A 20,536-nucleotide genomic window follows, 5' to 3' on the forward strand; every position below is an offset into this window, starting at 1 on the left:
TGTATCTATTTTAAAACAATAAAGATATACACATTTCAACATTCCAAAAAACAAAAAACAAATACAGTCATACCTCGGGTTACAGACGCTTCAGGTTGCGTTTCTTCAGGTTGCAGACTGCCGAAACCCAGAAGTACCTGAACAGCATGTCGCACATGCACAGAAGTGCCGAATTGCAACCCGCGCGTGTGAAGACGCACCGCTGAGGGCTGCGGACGCTGCGGGTTGCGAACATGCATCCCGCACAGATCATGTTCGCAACCCGAGCATCCACTGTACAAAAATCTTAACCTGCGGGCTTTATTCAGACAAAGTATCTATAAAATGAAATTAAAGAATGCAATCCAGTAGATTTACTAAAATAGAATGAATCAAGACATCCTTTAGAACACCTGAACACCACAAGCCACTAGGGAACTGAAACTGAACTTTTTCTAGTTCCTTTTTCTTTTATTTTGTAAATAGAGGTAACAGTACAGTCCAGAGTGTAGTTTGAAAGCAGCTGGCACTTATAAGATGTCCTGACCTCCTGTGGAGGAAGAACAGAGTGATACAAACCAAATAAATACATATAGGTGGCATATTGTATGCCACCAAGGTCAGTGTCATGATGGCATGCTCCCAACTATGCTTCAGATTTAATGGTACAGCACTAAACTAGAGATGCAGAAAGTTCTCATATTCAAACCCCACATCCCTAGTTTAAAAACATTAAAGTTCTGTATGTATTGCTTTTCTCATCATTGTAATGTTGCAGTGTTCAGTAAAAAAGTATCTCTTGATAGCAGCATTCCATGCAACTAATAATGGCGCATGAATCCTAATCCTTGCTGAGTCAGACAAGCCCAATAATCAGCTACTGAAACTGTCAGTTAAAGGCAACATAGTGTTATACAATGCAAAACACCAGCAATTCACATTCCCAACCCTTGAAAATTCAAGGACTGAAGCAGGGAACAATGTACTGCCATATGGAAATTTTAATGAACCCAAGCATCATATAATACAGTATAATGCAGTATAATACAGACCCCACAATTTTCCTATAAAACAATTCCCCCACCCCTGAAAATAATGTGCCGTGCAATGATAACTAAAGAAAAATAATGAAACATATATAAATAGCCTTCCAACTTAGAAGTGTCCTAATTTCTGTGATGAGAGTAAATAATTAATAGCTTTTGCTATTAAAACTACAGGCAGCGACAATTTTGCATGAGTTTCGTTACTGACACCCCCCCACCCCACATTTTTTCATTAAATTTTTTCACATTTCATTCAATTTACTCATACAATCATAATCATCTACTCCCCCCCCCTTTCCATGGCTCTATATATTTACCCATTACAACGGCATATTCTGGTTATTCCATATGTTTTATTCTCCTTCCTCTTCATTATATCTTTATATACTTTAAACCGCTGAATTTACTCCAGCCCTGCTGACATTTTAATCTGTTTAACATGATTCTTCAGCTATTCTGCAAACATTTTCTACCCATCCCGCCCTCTTCCTGATCTAAAGAAACCCGCACATTGGCGTTCAAACATCAATTGTATGCGCACAAAATGGTTGCTGCCTGTACTTTGGAAAAGACTCAATAAGTAACAGAAAACAATTCCTACCTGGAAGTGGGAGTTCATGTTTTGCCTGGAGAGTGGGAGAAAGTGCATGAGAAATCCTGGTTATCTCCTACATTGGCCTATGGGAAGCACATGCTTGCAAGACAACTAAGGAAATTCCTCCTGTTCAGTCATTTGTAGGATGCACAAAGGAGGCTCAGTGTGGCTTTATGCTTGCCCATGTACAAACCTAGATGTAGAAAAATAAGAAGTTTTTTTCTATTACGTTGGTTTATGTGATTGGAATTTTCCCCATATCCCACTCCTAGTCTTGATGGTCTGAATTTCTATCTTCTTCATCACAATTTCTGTTTTTTTGTATTCAATTTATATCATCACAACTGGTGATTTAGCTTTAGGCAGGGACTAGACAGAACAAGTAGTCAGGATGCACAACAACCCCCTGGGTACTTGAAGGTTAGGCAGCCTCAGAGGCTTTAGACTACAAAAAAGTTCTGCAGCTACCACCATACACATATATTGTAAACAATTAAGAACTGCATACAATGGTACCTTGGGTTAAGTACTTAATTCATTCCGGAGGTCCGTTCTTAATCTGAAACTGTTCTTAACCTGAAGCACCACTTTAGCTAATGGGGACTCCTGCTGCCGCTGCGCCGCTGGAGCACGATTTCTGTTCTCATCCTGAAGCAAAGTTCTTAACCCGAGGTACTATTTCTGGGTTAGCGGAGTCTGTAACCTGAAGCATATGTAACCTGAAGCGTATGTAACCCGAGGTACCACTGTACTCAAATTCATGTTTGGGCTAAAGGTGGGTCCCAATTCTGGGCAGATCCATTGTGTCCCTGTGCTGTTTAGCAGCTATATGAAACCACTGAGAAGTCACCTAGGAAATTTGGAGTAAAGTGTCATCTACACTTGGTTCCACACCTGGCCATCACACCTTGGGTTGCACTTAGTGTTTTGAGCCTAAGGTTGTGTTGGTCTGCTACCTACCTGTAACTTGAACTAAGGTTGTGATCAGTGATTTAGGGATGGTGGCAAATAGAGTGAAATTTAAATGGGTGAGAGAGGTGTTTATGATTGGGGAATCACCTGATCTCGGAGAAGGTTACAGCCTGCTTGGGTTCATAGATTGAAGGTGGTCTTGGCTCTAATGCTGCCTGTGAATATTCAACTGCCAGGGGCATCGGGTGTCTTTTACCACTTTAGGTCTGTGATGGTAGCTGAAACTTTGTTGGTTAGCAATGATCTGCACATTGTCACTCACATTTTAATAACATCCAATTCAGACTATTTCAATGTGCTCTGTGGGGGACTGCCTTTGAAAAGTATTCACAAGCTAAACAAGTTCTGAATGCAGCACCAAGAATATTAACAGAAGCTTACTACTTCAAGCATAACACGACAGCGTTGTGTCAGTTTCATTGGCTCCTAGTGGGTTTTCCAGCCCAATTCAAGTGCTGGTTTTGATCTTTACCACTCTAAAGGAGCTGCAGTCTCCTAATGGGCTGTCTCGTCCCAGATCGATCTTTTCACCCATCTTGGGCATCTTTCCCCCATCATCTGAAGTGTAGCCAGTAGCCATGAAAGTCAAGGCATTTTTTGTAGCAGAATGCCCCACTACTCACAGTAGTGGCTGGTGCCTTTTGGGTCTAGGAGGATGGAAAGCACAGAGACCAGTGGAAGGTGGGGCCATGAAAGGCCATGAAAGGCACAGCCAACTAATTCTAGTTTTGTCTCTGTCTATCCTTCTCACTAGGGGACGCAGGTGGCGCTGTGGGTTAAACCACTGAGCCTAGGACTTGCTGATCAGAAGGTTGGCGGTTCTAATCCCTGCGACGGGGCGAGCTCCCGCTGTTCGGTCCCTGCTCCTGCCAACCTAGCAGTTCGAAAGCATGTCAGTGCAAGTAGATGAATAGGTATCGCTCCGGTGGGAAGGTAAACGGTGTTTCTGTGCGCTGCTCTGGTTCTCCAGAAACGGCTTAGTCATGCTGGCCACATGACCCGGGAGCTGTACGCAGGCTCCCTCGGCCAGTAAAGCGAGATGAGTGCCGCAATGCCAGAGTCTGTCACAACTGGACCTAATGGTCAGGGGTCCCTTTACCTATCCTTCTCACTACTGAGTTTCAGAAAGGCAACCTGAGACAAGAAGGAAACTATCAGACAGGGTGACCCACAAAGATGGTTACTGTATAAGTAAGAAGGCAGCTGGGGCGGGGGCTGAGGACCAACCTAATATATTATCCTCCCTCAGTAAAGGTTCTGCTGTTTTGGAGATTAAAATTGTTTGTTTTTAAACATTATTTCAAAAATTGTAGCTTGCCATAACTCCAGTAACTAGTTCCATAAACCATTTCTGTCCTAATTTTCTATAAAGCAATGTGAAACTGTAAGCATATGGATTTAAATAGCTATTTGAATGTAACGCTGCATATATTAATAATAATAATAATAGTTGCAAACCAATCCTGCGAGTGTTTACTGTCGAGGGAATGCTACTGTGCTCAGTGGGACTGCGCAACTCTGAATTTCAGCCAAATAACCCAATCCTAAATTTACCCGTAAGTAAATTGAACTATGTTGTGGGGGATTGGGGGGTGCGTGTGTGCCATTCCCTACTCAGGGTCGCAGCTCATGTTGGTGAGTTGTTGTTGTTTTTGTTTTTTTACCCGCCTAATTTAGGTCTCTCGGCACTTTTCCTGAAGTAAATATCTCCTCAGTTTCCCGCCTTCTTCCCTCTCTCGCGCGCGCTCTCTTTCCCTCAAGCCTTTCGAATGCAGCGGCTTCTCCCAAGGCAAACGCCAGAGGGCAGGCGGGGGCCACGGGAAGCACAACCCCCAAACGGCAGCCCGCCCCCTCCCTCTTCGCCCCCGGCCCAATCGATGGGGGCGGCGGCTCTGCGCTCGGCTCCCCAGCCCTTGCCTCTCGGCTCTGGATTAGCAAAACTGGCGACGTGGGACAATCCCCCGGGCCCGGCCCCTTCTACACACACACGCACTCACACAAACACGCGGGCGCGCGCGCGCGCACTCCTCTCTCTCCCTCCCTCCCTCTCCCTTTCTCGCGCACACCCCTCCGCCCAGCCAGCCGACTCGGACGAGGTGAAGCGGGGACTCCAGCTGCTGGCGATACCAGTGACGGGGCTGCCTCGTCCCTCCTTCAGTCGCTGAGGGAGGGCAGCAGCCGACACGGCCTGGGAAAGAAAGGGAGGCGCTCCCGCCGCGTCCCAGAGAGAGAGGCAGAGAACTCGCAGGGGCGAATCGTGAGGAGAATAAAAGAGTCCCGGCGGGTGAGGCGGAGGAGACGCTGCTGCCTCCAGGGGAAGGGAGCAGCGCCGCCAGCCGAGTGGGCGGGCAGGACCTGCGGGCCAGGGGGTTGGGGGGCGTGAGCTGCGTCTGGTTGGCGGCGCTGTGGGGCGGCCCGCCCGCGTCCCCCATCCCCGGCTGGGCGGCGGCGGCGGGACCATGGCGCTGCTGCGGGCCCGCGCGCTGTACGACTTCAAGTCGGAGAACCCGGGCGAGATCTCCCTGCGGGAGCACGAGGTGCTGAGCCTGTGCAGCGACCAGGAGATCGAAGGCTGGTTCGAGGGGGTCAACAGCCGCGGAGACCGGGGCCTCTTCCCGGCCTCCTACGTGCAGGTCATCCGAGCGCCCGTGGCCGAGCCCCCCGCGCCTCTGCCCGTGCCGGCCCCGGCCCGCTACGCCAATGTCCCCGGCGGAGGCTTCGAGCCCCTGGCGGCGGCGGTGGCGGCGACGTCGCCCGCCACAGCCTTCAGCAACCCTCCGCCGGCCCAGCAGCAGCAGCACCACCATCACCACCAGCAGCAGCAACACCAGCAGCTCCCTCCGCCGGCAGAGCCCTTCCAGCTGCTGCCTCCTCCACCGGCCACTTCGGGCTTCTCTTCCTTCCAAGCGGTGCCTCCCTCCTACGGAGGGTCCTCCTATCAGACCAGCCAAGGCAGCGACGACGACTGGGACGATGACTGGGACGACAGCTCGACGGTGGCAGACGAGCCGGGCGTCCTGGGCAGCTCGTACCCGGACTACGAAAATGCAGGGATGGGGGTTGGAGGCCCAGGTGGCTCCTCTGGCAGGTACCGCCTCTCCACCCGCTCCGACCTGTCGCTGAGCTCCCGGGGCAGCCAGCCCGGTGCTCACCTGCACCACCCAGCCGCCGCCGGCGCCAAGAGCTCGGCCACGGTGAGCCGCAACTTGAACCGCTTCTCCACTTTTGTGAAATCCGGTGGCGAGGCCTTCGTGCTTGGAGAGGCATCTGGTTTCGTGAAGGATGGTGACAAGCTGTGTGTGGTGCTGGGCACCTACGGGCCCGAGTGGCAGGAGAACCCATACCCTTTCCAGTGCTCCATCGAAGACCCCACCAAGCAGACCAAATTCAAGGGCATGAAGAGCTACATCGCCTACAAGCTGGTGCCGAGCCACACTGGGCAGCAGGTACACCGGCGCTACAAGCACTTTGACTGGCTCTACGGGCGCCTGGTGGAGAAGTTTCCGGTCATCTCGGTGCCGCATCTGCCGGAGAAGCAGGCCACGGGGCGCTTTGAGGAGGACTTCATCTCCAAACGCCGCAAAGGCCTGGCCTGGTGGATGGACCATATGTGTAGCCATCCGGTGCTTGCGCAGTGTGATGCTTTCCAGCATTTCCTCACCTGCCCGAGCACCGATGAGAAGGCCTGGAAGCAGGGCAAGCGGAAGGCTGAGAAGGACGAGATGGTGGGCGCTAACTTCTTCCTCACAATTAGTGTGCCTGCTGGTGGTCCTGCTGCTCTGGACCTGCAGGAGGTGGAAAGTAAAGTCGATGGCTTCAAGAGCTTCACCAAGAAGATGGATGACAGCACCATTCAGCTGAACCAGACAGTCAATGAGTTTGCTCGCAAGCAGGTTACTGGTTTCAAGAAGGAGTACCAGAAAGTGGGGCATTCCTTCAAGGGCCTCAGCCAAGCCTTTGAGATGGACCAGCAGGCTTTTTCAGTTGGCCTCAATCAGGCCATTGCCTTCACTGGGGAAGCTTATGATGCTATTGGTGAACTCTTTGCGGAGCAACCCAGACAGGACCTCGATCCAGTGATGGATTTGTTAGCCCTGTATCAAGGACATCTGGCCAATTTCCCAGACATAATCCATGTCCAGAAAGGTAATGTAGTTTTAACTATATCAGCTTACCTCTTTCTCCCAATTAAATTTGTATAATAGAAGTTAGACTTCTGCGTTATTGCAGTAAAATGTTCCAGAGGAGTAGAGTATCCGTGTTAGTTTGTTGCATCAAAACTAAACAGTCCTGTAGCACCTCAAAGACGAATAATGAATGGCCACTGTGCTAATCTTGTACAGTATACACTTGACTTTTGTATGGAAATGTCGTAAGTTCTGCCACCAGGATTACATTGCCTTTCCCCCCTAATGTTTGCCTTTTTCTCCCCTTTGTACCAATATGTATATATAATGGGCCAAGTTATTGAAGATAACCTCATGTCAAATTTGGTTCTAGATTTGATTTTAGGCCACAGTTCTTTGCACACCTACTGGGCATAAACTTCACTGGTTGCAGTACTTCTGAGTAAGCATTATAGGATTGGGCTATAAATTTATTAAAGACTATGGCAGCATAAGATAGTTAGTCTTTAAGGTGGCACAATATGCTTATTTTTGGTAAAACACTGGAGACAATTCTGCCTCAGAAGTTAGCCTCTTCTGATAGGATTTATGGACTCAAGTTATTAAGGAAGTGCTGCATTTAAGGATACTTGTTTTGAACCCTTAATGGTATGTTATTACCCTACCCTGCTCCCCCAAGCAGGAAACTTGCCTATCATACTCAGGATTTGTGTTTGTTTGTAAAAGAGGAGTGTCGTGAAGTACTGAGCAGTATTTTAAAAGATTATACTTGTTTAATTGTGTCAGAGAGACCATTGCTTACTGTGTACCTTGTGAGTAGCTTTAGGGTTTTTTAACAAGGCGAAGTCAGCCACAGAACACTTTAATTAATTTCAAGCCACATATGAGTTGTTTGGATCATTAATTAAACAAACATTAATGTATTACAAAGGAGCTTTTTAGAAAAACAAATACACTCTCTGCTCTGTCTGGATTTAAGGTTCACATTAGGGATGGGGAGCCTGTGACCTTCCAAACATTGCCTAACTGCAACTTGCACCACTCCTAACCATTGGCCCTGCTGAGTACAGCTGATGCGAATTGGGAGTTGAACAACAAGCTGCAGGGCTGCAGGTTCTCAGTCCCTGTAAGATTTGGATGCTTGGGCTTTGTTCCCATAACCACTTTGTAAGATTTGGTCATAGATGTACAGCTATCTACTACATAAGTAGTTAACATTTCCGGGGTATTTTCTTCAAAGGCATGTAGGATTCTCTTTGTTTCCTTGCACCTGGTTTTCTACTGATCTAATGTTTCTCTATTTTAGATTTTAGGCCAGTTTACATAAATGAAACCTAATACAATACAATCTAATACAATTCAGAGCTATGTGATGAGGTTTGACTTCCTCTGTACAGATACAGCTGTGAAGTTAGTACCCATTCTTGACAGTGTGTTCATCACCTTGGTGTCTAATTTCTCTGTGCAGCTCTAATCAGTTAATGTGTTCCACATATCAAGGGCCAAGGATAAAAATGTCATCCTTTGTGGTTATCACTCCAGTCAGGACTATTTTTCATCCAGATAGAAAAACTTAATATAACAAAACACAGTGAAAAGAGAGGTGGGAATTTTCACATGACATTCAAATCTGTTGAGGTAGGTCTTCCAGGAACATACAATTATTCTTGAAATCAACTGTAACTTGAGTATTACATGCTAGGAGCCTATAAATACATTGCTAATAAACCTTTTCAGCATTTGATGTTAGTGTATTGATAAATGCTCTCATGGTTGCATTTATATATTAATGCCAAATACATTGTAATCAATGCTGTTGACCTTAATAGAGGTTGACTTTTTTTGTCAATGGATTATAGTACGAGGTTTTCCAATTGTGTAAATGATGGATGATAAATTGTGACTTCTAAAAGATAATGACACTCTGAGAATACTGTTAACCTACGTTTCACATTTGAACACTAATTTCTCACAGTAGTTGCAGCAAAATGCAAGTTAGACCATAAACATGCAAGTGCTTCATGATTCCTAATGATTATTAATCTTTATATAGACAACTTTTCAAAAATTGCCATTTGAAGGAATACCTGCTTCCATCAGGTTATAGGCTATGTATTGCATTACAGTGCCATTCTTCAAACTCATTTGAAATGCTGTCTGCACCTTCAGGGACAATGTGATTGCTGTGTGCCTTTACAATCGTGCTACAAGAAAGGACTTGGTGGATGCTATTCATTCACACTATCATCATAATTCAGAAGACATTTAAAATATGAAAACATACTAACATTTTCACTGTCATTTAAGTGCTTTTGCTTGGGGCGGTATTTGTAGCTGGATTATTGATTTAAATGCAAGTTATTTTACATGGATAGGGCTGAGGGTTTGTCTTATGAAGGAAAAAGCAATAATGGATACCTGCCAGCTCTTGAAAAGATTGGCTTGTAAGTCAGCCCATTTGAGTAGAATTAATGTGTGCCATGGATTCGTGTTGGCAGGCACTAAGTCAGTTAAAAATGGAAGTAGTTGTAGTGCAGATATTATCAAGCTGTTACTTGGCCACCTTACATGTATTACTTGTGTGCCTAAATACTGTAAATCAGCCTAGATGTAAACCCACTGCAGAGTTTTCTGTTGACATTATCTCAAGATGCAGTACCTTAGATTATGCCAGCATAACTTGTGCCCCTTCAAACTAAGCACAACCTACTGGCCATGTTTAGTGACCTGCCAGGTGTTTGACAAGGCCCTGCTTGATTCCCAACCAACAGGAGGTTAACTGAGATCTTGCTAGGCTAGTATACATGACTGGCGACCTACATTTGGCTTGCTGAGTCACAGATGATGCATGTCTGACCCACTTCCTCAATAATTTGTCCGCATTTTACAGTGTTTCACTCAAATCCTTATATAGCATGCTACAGCTTAAACAATTCCTCAAAAATATTTGTTTCATTTGCTAAGTATATAAGCCATATGCTGTTTATCAAAATGGAGTGTTTATAGTGGATAATGCTCTGGAGTTGGAGATGAGAGGCTGAGAGTCTCTGCTCAGATTTGAGTTTACTTATTGACTTTGAGTAACTCCCATTATCTCTCTGCCTTGCAGGGTTGTTGTGAGGATAAAATGGATTAAACCTATATACACTGCCCTGTGCCCTTCTAAAAGAAGGGTAGTGTGTAAATATAAAATAAATACAACCTGTAATAAAATCAGTAGAGCCTTTCATGACCACATAATTACTATTATTAGTAATAGTACTTATGTTGGGCAGAACTCAGTAAGCTCCTTGGTATTCCTGGGAGCAGTGAAACAAGCAGGAAGATGGCTAGAGTGCAAATGGTAGAAGACTTGAAGTGAATCTACAGTGTTAGAGCTCATTATTAAGTCTCCTCGGTGTCTGTGATGACAGCAAAGAAGCTGTTATTTTCTAACGCTGTTATATATCCTCACATTACTGTCCGTTGGAGTTTTTTGGGATGGTGTGGGGCATTCTGCCCATCTGACGATACTAAACTCTTGGAGGTCCACTGTGATGTGTTTGCAAATTTAGCACAACCTAAAAAAACAAATCAAGGATAAAATTGCTGGCATCTACCATGGCTAGGACATCACAATTGAATTGAGTCAGTCACCACATAGGGGAGCAGTGTTCACCCTGTGCTATATGTGGTCCCATGTCTCCTGCAAGGACAGGTTTGTCACTTACAGGTGCTGCTTGATCCAGATTTGTCATTAGAAGTGCAAGTTGCTTTTAAGTTTTACCAACTTAGGCTGGTATGCCAGCTGCAACCCTCTTTGTCCAGAGATAGCCTGGCCTCAGTTATCCATGCTCTAGTGACCTCCAAGTTGCACTACTCTAATGCACTACTCATATGTGGAGCTGCCTTTGAAGACAATACAGAACCTGCACTTAGTACAGGCAACCGGGGTAGAGTTCCTGGCCCTTGCACATGTCTGCAGAGCATGCATAAACCCCCCCCCCCAGTTATGCCCCACTCCTGTCACACCATTTTCCAGGTCCAAAATGACCCAGTCGTCATGTGCCAGTTGAACACGTGCAAAATGGTTGCTGCCTGTACAAATGTGGCTGGTAGCTCACTAACGGTTTGGGCATTGTGAGCATTTTAGGCCAGTGCTACGCCAGCTATACTCCAGTCTATTTCTAGTGCAATTCAAAGTACTGCACAAGTTTTGACCTGTGAAACCTTTTACACTTAGGAGCAGGGTTGAAGGATCACCCTTCTCCATATGTATCTGTGCATTAAGATGCTGTTGTGAGCATCTCTGTCCATAGTTTAGGGGATATGACAGCTAGACCGTTTTTTGTATGCAAGTTGTGAGGGTTAAAGGAAATGACACCAAGTGTCCAGGAGCTTCATTTACAACCCTCACTTACGTCTGCAATAGATGTGACTGGTCACAGGGTGTATCAGTATAGCTAGTTAAGCAAGTAAAAAGCTTTAAATGAATTTTTAAATGCCAGCTGTGGTGTGGGTGAAAGTGTTTATGTGGTTGCTGAAAATGGAATATGATAATAATCTATTTTAAGTTAGCGTAGTTTATCAAATCATTGATGAAATTTTGTATAGAATTGAGAAGCAAGCCATGCTTGCTCACTAGACTACAGCACAATAGGAGGCATCTTAAAGGTTAATAGATAATGTGCTAGTTTCTCTTCCAGTTATCCTGGTAGCCCATTCTTATAGATACAAACTCCATTAAAGACTAAAGTTGATTTAAAGCCCATGCTTAGCACTGTAATGTAGTTTAGACCAATGAAACATTCTCTCAGGGTTTTAGCTTGCCAAAAGTGATGCATTGCCTGTGTGAAAATATTTCTGAGAACTTCCTTTTCATTCCACTCCCCACTTCACCCCTGCAATGTTATTAATGGAAGTGAGCAGCCTTCCATATACCCACACAGCAAGGATGAATTCCCATCCGCAGTGCCACATGTGTGGACCCTCCTACTCTTCTCTTTACCAACTAGGGGAGGGTGGGGAGTGGAAGATGGATCTCTCATCTATTTTGTAGCAGGCAGAAGGCACACAAATATGGCTCTCATTGATTTTGTGCCATAGCTCCTGCCCTCCAAGTTCTCTGACATAAGCACAGGGGTCATTGACAAACATATATCATGGCTGGCTAGAAAGCTAAACTAAAATTTACAAACTTTTGAGAATGATGCATTGGTCCTTTTGTGTGTAGTGAAAAAGCTGAAAAAAATACTGTTCGAACATTTCACAAGAAAGTATCCAGTAACATTTGATGTATTGGGGTGAAACACTTTCCCAAAGTCTGGTAAGCTTCTCAACTGCACAATACTATGCATGTAGTAATAGTAAGTTACCGTATTTTTCGCCCCATAGGACGCACTTTTCCCCCTCCAAAAATGAAGGGGAAATGTGGATGCGTCCTATGGGGCGAATGCAGGCTTTCGCTGGAGAGCAAGAGGGGTCAGTGCGCACCGACCCCTCTCGCTCTCCAGACTTCGCGCAGCTCAACGCAAGGCGCAGGAGCACGGCGCCGGGCTCCCACGGCTTGCGGAGAGTCGCCTGTTCTGGGGGCTGGGGTCATGGGAAGCTCGGGCTTGCCCCAGCCCCGCGCCTGGGGGGGAAATAATTCCCCCCCCCCTTTATTTCCCCCCAGAAAAACTAGGTGCGCCTTATGGGACGGTACGTCCTATAGGGCGAAAAATACGGTAAGTGAAATTACTCTCATGGTAAATATTGGATTGTCACCTAAGTCACTCATAATGAACCGCCCTGAGACCCCCAGTTGTAGGGAGGTATATAAATTCAATAAATAATAATAATAAATTATTTATTTTTAGAGCATTTATGCCCCGCTCTTGAGCCAAAAAGGCTTCCAGAGCAGCTCACATATGGTCAATTAAAGCAGGCATGAACTCCTGAAATGTTCATTTTTGTGAGTTTTTATTATGTACCAAAATAATTTGCAATGAGGGAAATGGTTAGATTTTTCACCTTGTAAGTCAATTGCAGTAGTTTGAACATTGAAAAACATGGAAATCTAAACATGATGAGTACCTTGATAATGATTTCAATCAATTTGCGCTAAGCACTGTTAACTTAGACTGGTGTTTGGTTTCAAACTGGCTCTCTAGGGATTTAGGCAGAAATTTTTCCCAGCTCTGCTTTGCCAACTAGAGAGGCTGTAAATTCAGTTTGCACCACCACACATGGAAAGCATAAAAGCACAAAAGGATTAACAGGTTGCCCATCACAATCCACTAGGGTGAAACAAGCTGCAAGTCCTGTTGAATAAGTACATTTCTGCTACTGGGCCTACGAAAGCCTTGTGTGTCAATTTTGAAATAGCTGAAGTTCCTAATGATTGTTTCCCACAGGCATTGTTTCTTTCTACGTAACTACGAGTCAGGTTCCTTAAGCATTTGTACCTGTTCTTGCCTGGAGTGTAGTTTTGTAAGAAGTGGACTAGGATGTGTGATGGTATTGCAGTGAAGGAAAGCGGTTTCTTCATAAGTGGTAACATGAAAGTGTTTCCTTATTTCAGCCAGAAACCACCACCTACAACTTTATTGGGAAATACATTTACAATTCCTAGTGCATGTCTGTTTAAAAAACAACAACCTGTCAGCCAAATTCTTAACTGTCTGTTACTAAAGCTGGAACATATGTTGAAGCAACTGATAATTTAAAAAGTTCAAATCAGTGTGACATTTTGCCAGAGTTGAAAGATAATGAATTTCATGGATCAGGTTTCAGCACAAAAGTGGAAACCTCTGATCTGAACTTTCATTCACAGAACCTGGCTGCAAACTCGAGTTTTGTTTGATGCAAGGCTGTTGTTCTACATCTGCCTTCAGATTTATGCAGATAATGTGTCCCACACTAATTTCATTCATCAGGAGACAAAACAAACTACAAAAGCACTTATACTGAATGGCTTTCTTTAAGGAGCAAGTAATCTGGCCCCTACTTTGTAACATCAAAGACCGTTATTTTCTTTGCAGCCTGAAAGCTCAGGTTGGTGGCCAGTATCTAGAGGAGTGAGCACACACAGAAACTGATGTCATAACTGCACTGTAAAAGCTCAGAAAGCAGTTGGGGATCGCACAAGAGCAGTTTAAAAGGGATCTTGGGGCAAGGGTGGGGATACTGTATACAGGCACACCAGTGACAATGCCCTTTGGGGGATTAGGTACTGGGGGAGGTAAAGAAAAACTCCCACTGGTGTGTGTACACTATTGGTCAAATTATTCTCAAACCAGACTACATTCTTTAATAAATACAGAATATGCACACTGATCTTTGAACTCTCATGGGTTTTAAGGAGTACTTTTGAATTCTGTGATGAAAGGGTTTTGAAGTAGAAGTGCTACAATAAAAGCAACTTGGTGGATACCCCAAATAGCTGCACCCTCCACTGATTTTAGCTTTCCATTCTCAAGCTTGTACATTTAAAAACTTGCATTGACAGGATAAAAAATTTAGGATGGTGTTTGTTCCAAAAGTTAAAATAGAAACACAGGGGTTTTTTAACTAGCTCCCTTACACTGCTGCATATGCCCATGGCAGTCTAAACTGTCCACTACAGTAGTATTTGCAATGTGTCACTCTGAGTTTTTTATATTTTAAAATTTGCTGAATAAGAAAGAAGGGTATTTGTGTTTTAAAGGGGGGGGGATAAAAATCTCTAAGAAAAAATAACATTGTAGCAAATAGAGGTTGATAACTATTCTGTGACTTTTCACTTCTATGAATGAGTGACTCTAAAAATGCTGTAAAGTTAGGAAGATAAAGTACATTGTATGAGTAGATTCAGCATGACTTAACCCTCCTCTCTTCCCTTCCCAGCTGCTCCCATCCCCACCTATATCCCTTCTACAGGGTCCCCCAAACCTAGATCACATAGTGGGTGGGGAAGGGGAACTCCTGTTGTGCAAGCAAATCTGCTTTGCAAGTGGTCCGGCACAGTTGGGTGTCTCCCATTGTCATTAATGATATCCTTTTGAAACTTCCCAATTCCCATTCCTTAAAAAAAAAAAGGATGGATGGATGGATGGAAGGAAGGAAGGAAGGAAGGAAGGAAAAAGCTAATGTTGAGTTGCAACTTCATTTTCATAAGCCTACTTGTTTTGAGTTAAGGTAACCATCTTGCCACAAAACCTGTATGAGTCATAGTGTTCTGTAAGTTGGCATGGATAGTCTCAGTGAACACAATAGGACTATTGCTCTTTATGATTCAGCTGGCTAGGATACTGCAGAAGCACCAGAATTTTCTATTCAATAATACTAAGTGCAGCATCTGAATTGTTGTGAGGGTGAATGGGCATTCCCCAGCCTGGTGCCTTCTAGATGTTGTTGGATTCTAACCTCCATCAGCACCAGCTGGAATGTCAAATTGTCACAGATGACAAAAGTTGTACTCCCAACAACTAGAGGGGACCAGGTTGGGGAAGGCTGTGGTAGACCATTAGAGACTGTCACTTTTAGCATATATTTTTCACAGTGTAGTGGCTAACTGGAAGTGTGATTTCAAAGTGATTTGGTCTTTGATCTTAACCCCTTTAATGTTAAGTAAATGAAAATTTGACTTCACAGCTTTGATTCCATTTCCAATTGTGTTAACTGTATTTCTGCATTAAGTAAAGTGTGTGATTTGTATAGCAGTATTCAATGTTTTTAATCTAGAGCCATAAATGTTCTTCCTTTGGTTTAAAGGAATGTTTAAAGATTCTAAATGAAGGTGGCTAATTTTGCCTGCTTTGACCTAGGATTTTAAAGTTTGTCATATAAAATTGCTGCACAGCAGGGAAGAGGAACCTGTGGCTTTCCAGATGTTGCTGGACTACAGATCCCATCATCCTTGATCCTTAGCCATGCCTACTAGGGCAAATGGGAGATGAAATCCAACATTTGGAGGAGCACAGGTTGCCTAACACTGTTTGGTCCAAATCATAACCTGTTGTATCTAGCCTATTCCACTATATAGATTAGAGATTCTTACTAGTGGGGGTTCTCCATCAAATAATTATTGTTTCAAAATTTTTAATAAGTATTCATAACTTGAGGTAAGATTAGTACATATCTTCAGCTGGTGTGCCTACACATGCACCTGCATTTTGCTTTTACATAGTTTGATTTAGAATTCAGGAAAAGAAGCTCTTTACTATATATTTTTTAACATTCAGTGACTTCCATGCCTGATGGAGAACAAACAGAATTGCACAGAGTCCTCTTCAAATTGTTCTTTGAGGCAGGTATCCTACTCCGTAATCCATTAAGAGTCCTGCAGCTTCTGATTTGCATCTAGTGATGTTAAAATCAAATTTATGAAGCAGATCATTTTGGGGCCAAAACATATACTTGTTTCTACTCTTGACTGCCATAAGGAAGTTTTTGCTGAGATTGGTAGAGAGTTTATAGTACACAGAAGTAGTACTCTCCAGCCTGTAAGTGCTGGTAACCAGGTTATGTCACCTCAACCAGCCTACAGGCAATATACTAACATTCTTGATTTATGTATTTTTAAAATGTAGCAATTTTATTTGCAAGTTCAAAAGCTCATTTAATGATTCTGTTAGTTCCTCCTTCAGATCCACTGTCAGTTGGCATGGCACTGCTACAGTATATTTATTAGGACTTTTGTTTTTATGTTTCTGATGAAAAGCCAGCCAAAACATTTTTAGCTCCTACAGCAATACAGCCAAGCCTTATCCAGGTCTGAAAACTATTAGAAGTATTATTTACAGGATCAAGTAAGCCAGAAAACAAGAAAAGATGTTAGTTTTTATTTATTTAAAAAGAGAACTGCTGTTAAGAATAATACATCTTGAAATACTTAAAACAGAACACTGCTTGCAACAGCCAAGGGGAAACGGGAATGTCATGAGGCCAAGAGAAGGCATTTTTAGCCAATTGCATCATTTCTTCTTGTGCATGTAGAAGCTTCATTGTAGCCTATGCTGCTCTACTATGATCATATAGCTGAGTCTTGGCTGTGTATACATCATGTAGCCTCACTTTTTGCAAGCAGGTGGTCCACGATCCATGATGGAATGCTATTGCAGGCTTAAGTTAGTTGGTAGAGTTCTGATAAAATCCTCATTGTTTCAGTTGGTAAGTTTTATTCATTTTGTGTGCCAGTGCAGGGTACGTATGGCCATAAGCTTGCATTGTTTATCCTAGCTTAAGTATTCTCTCATTACTTGTACATATTGTGCATAAACAATTGGAAAGGCATGTCTACTACTTAAAATGAAAAAGGTTCAAAACAAACAAGGCTTACTCTTTGTCTGACAACAACCAGATGTTGTATGTACGTCAAACTTAGCCTAAATCTGTTTTACTATTTAAACAAACATTTTTATTCAGGGAGATGGCTCACCTTTTGTGTTAATCCGATTTTGAAGTTCTGGTCCACAATTGTTTTGAAAATGTGCAACTAAAGCAGTCAAGTGACTTGAAATTATACATCTCTCAGTAATGTCTCGCTAAAGATCCTGTGAGTTCTCTGTGACTCAGTGTGACTCAGAAGTGGTAATGGAAAATATGCAAGTGATATCTAACCCATTCATCCATTGTCTGTTTGCTTTTTTTGAATATACCTTACAGATTTAGGACTCTTCTTTGTTTGCCAGACCTAGCCAGTTCATTATTTCATTTGTTCATTCATTCATTTGTTATATTTATGTTTTGGTCCTATCATTCCAGTAAGGCAGTAGTTTTCAGACTGTTCTGGTACCTCAGGACCCTGGGGTTCCTTCCAAGTTTAGGCTTCTCAGTGAGAAAATCAATAATGGCAAAGTTCCCTGGAAAGCAACTTTCCACCATAATTGTTTTCCCCCTTTTATGTATATCCCTAGGGGAGTATTGAGTGTGTTTCCAAATGCACTCTTGAGAATTGTCAGTGTACTTTGAACTCGCTGTGCATAGGAGAACATGCTCTAGAATCCCTTGCAATTTGGAAGAGTTCTTCAGCAGATAAATTGGTGCGGAAAGGATTCTAAAAGCTTTAAAATAAGTGCTCTAAAACTGGATTTGGCGTGCATGTGGTTCTCACATGTTTTAAGGAAGTGGCTTAGGCCAATCTGGTGGCAGCTGCATCCTTTTTGAGCCAAGCTGGCCAAATCACCCTTGTATAGAGCTGCCAGTTAAAATCCTACTGTAGCTACTTACTGTACAAAAAGAAAACAAAAGTTTTAGCATGGGTCCCCATTTCAAGGGGTATTTACCACATTGGTCTCTCCCCCTGACCTCAGCATATCCGATGCTGTCAGCATTCTCCACAATTCTCTGTGAGGATATACAACCTTCTGGCACACTGTTGATATGAGGTTGCCTGTGTCTTTTCCCACCCAAGGTGTTGGAAAAAAAACTTGAGCCACACCTGGGCAGAACTTTGTGAAGTGTACACCATTTGGAAATGTACAAATTCCGTTGCAACAAACAAAAATATGTTTGCAATGTGTTGAACATTTAACCTCTTTTATGCCTTTTTTATCTGAAAGTTTTACAAGGAGAGTTGTATGTAAGTTATGGGGACAATTCTAATGTCTGTTTTTGCCTTTTAATTACTTAGATTGCTGTGAAATTACAACTGGAATCTAGAAATTTGTAGAATTGGATCTGTCTAATTTACTTGAGCAGTGGCTATAAATTCAGGCTTGTTGGGCTGAAAGTCGTACAGAAACACAGAATTGCGGGAATAGTAGTCTCACTTCCTTGCTCACTTTCTGTGGCCACACCGAGCACTCCAGAATTCACATATCTTCATTAAACTTGTTTATAATATTACTTTTCATGAAATGAACAGAGCTGAATTAACAATCAGGAGCTCTTCTTCACTTTTCATTTCTGGTTTACCCCTGAATGTGAAAATGTAATATATATGTTAAAGGTGTTACCTTAGGATAATGTCATCAACTATTAACCTGCAATCATGCAGAAGAAAAGCTATGATCACCCTTGAGTTCAGTCATCTCTTGTATTTTGCAGCAAAGTGATGTAAGTATGGTACATAGTACTGGTGATCTGAAATGCATATTCTAGGTGGAGTTTGCTTACAGCAAACAATTGTAAGCTGACTTGTAGGGTGAGGTAAATATTTCAGCCCAAGGCAGCTTACAATTGATCTTTTTAAAAAAGGATTTCAAAACCGTGTCTAGGTATGGTAAGCACTTTGGTGCTACATTCAGAATGCACACTGGATATACTATGATGTATTGCAGAGAGAATCTCTTAATCAAAGGTTTTATTATGTCCTAGAATATAGGAATAATTTCAGAATTTTTTAGACTGTGAACAGCAAGTGTAATTAGCAGTATAGCTTTTAATTAGACTTGTTCCAGTCATCTTTTAATTCCAGTATATCTTTTTTGTTCATTATGCAGGAGCCCTTACCAAAGTGAAGGAAAGTAAGCGGCATGTAGAAGAAGGGAAGATGGAGGTTCAGAAAGCCGATGGCATTCAGGATCGTTGTAACATTATTTCTTTTGCCACCCTGGCAGAAATTCACCATTTTCACAAAATTCGAGTGAGAGACTTCAAATCACAAATGCAGCATTTCTTACAACAGCAAATACTTTTTTTCCAAAAAGTGACACAGAAGTTAGAAGAAGCTCTTCACAAGTATGACAGTGTTTAATATGCTTAATTCTTGGACTTTAAATAATGGATATTTTTAAGCTTGTGGATGGAATGAACAACGGATACAAACTCCACTCTCAAGTATCTCTTGACACCTTTTGGGATGGTGTACAAGGATGATTTTGTAATCTGTTCTGGAGTCCAACTGAACCTAAAATTGCCTAAGGAGGACATAATTATGCCTATATAGTGGAGACTGTACTACACATTGTAACTAAGTTATACTCAAAATGCCTACACTACCATTGTAATGTTTTTGAAATAATGATTATACTATTTGCCTTACTGCTTTTTTGAAATACGGTATTTTAGTGCATAATATGCTGTAGACCTCAAAACCTTTTGGGTCTTTAAGGAAGTTGGTTAGATAAAAGCCTGCTTCAGATGCCTTTTTAAAATTCTCTTCGGTATGAATTTTTAAATTCAGCCAATTCTCTGTTTACAAATTCCTGTTAGAGCAGCTATGCGATTTTGTGCCTTTAGAATTACAGTTTTTCATTATTATTATTTTCTAGTAAACCACATTTCTATGACTGATTGAATGAAGGGTTGGCACCTCTGATAGGGCCTGATTTCAAACCTCACAGTGACTGAAAAATAACTTGTCATGTAACTTGCACACCTAGGTATTATGATAAATTTTGGCTGGAAAAAACCCAGGATTTAAAATCATTTTAGACTTTGTGCTGATTAAAAATACTATTTATTATTTGTACCAGAATCTTAAATCTACAAGCAAGAAATCAGCACTGCTGTATTTCCTTTCTTAACATGACAACGTAAAATATTTCACTGTAACATGTCTTTGAATAGAAACTTTGGACCACTTATCTAATAAAAGAATACTGAAGTATATCAGTGGGATAAGAGTAGAGGATCAGTGGCTCATATTTGTATGTATGTATTGTTTGTGAGAATTGCTTAGCGTGGCAGCTGATTTATTTGGTTATAAACCTGGTGTTACATTGTCAACTGAAACTTGCAGATCACAATTTGCCAGTGCGGCCAAACTAGTCACACTATCCTAAAACTGCCTCTGTAGGAGTGTGCTTTGTGGCATAATATGCCTTGGCCATCTGCAATATCAGCAGCGGCATTGTAGTGTGCCTAAGGACTTACCTAAGCCCCACAATTAATTTTTTAAAAAAATAGTTCCCCTAATTGTAATTTCTTAAGTC

The 20,536-nt window shown here is 42.6% G+C and overlaps 2 protein-coding genes across 2 annotated transcripts in view; one reads left to right on the plus strand and one right to left on the minus strand.

Moving 5' to 3' along the window:
- ARL15 (ADP ribosylation factor like GTPase 15) overlaps positions 1 to 1,732 on the minus strand; it is a 191,428-nt gene extending 189,696 nt beyond the window's left edge. The window contains exon 1 of the mRNA XM_053408377.1: positions 1,627 to 1,732. Coding sequence (XP_053264352.1) covers positions 1,627 to 1,674 — 48 coding nt within the window. The 5' untranslated portion in view covers positions 1,675 to 1,732. The remainder of the gene's footprint in view (positions 1 to 1,626) is intronic.
- Positions 1,733 to 4,938: 3,206 nt separating this feature from the next.
- On the plus strand, positions 4,939 to 20,227 carry SNX18 (sorting nexin 18). The gene is made up of 2 exons (XM_053408371.1): positions 4,939 to 6,738; positions 19,103 to 20,227. Exons 1-2 carry the CDS (start codon positions 5,052 to 5,054, stop codon positions 19,354 to 19,356), a joined length of 1,941 nt encoding a protein of 646 aa, XP_053264346.1. The 5' UTR covers positions 4,939 to 5,051; the 3' UTR covers positions 19,357 to 20,227.
- Positions 20,228 to 20,536: the final 309 nt, after the last annotated feature.

The sequence above is a fragment of the Podarcis raffonei genome, chromosome 11 (assembly GCF_027172205.1).
Source record: "Podarcis raffonei isolate rPodRaf1 chromosome 11, rPodRaf1.pri, whole genome shotgun sequence".
Classification (NCBI taxonomy): Eukaryota; Metazoa; Chordata; class Lepidosauria; order Squamata; family Lacertidae; genus Podarcis; species Podarcis raffonei.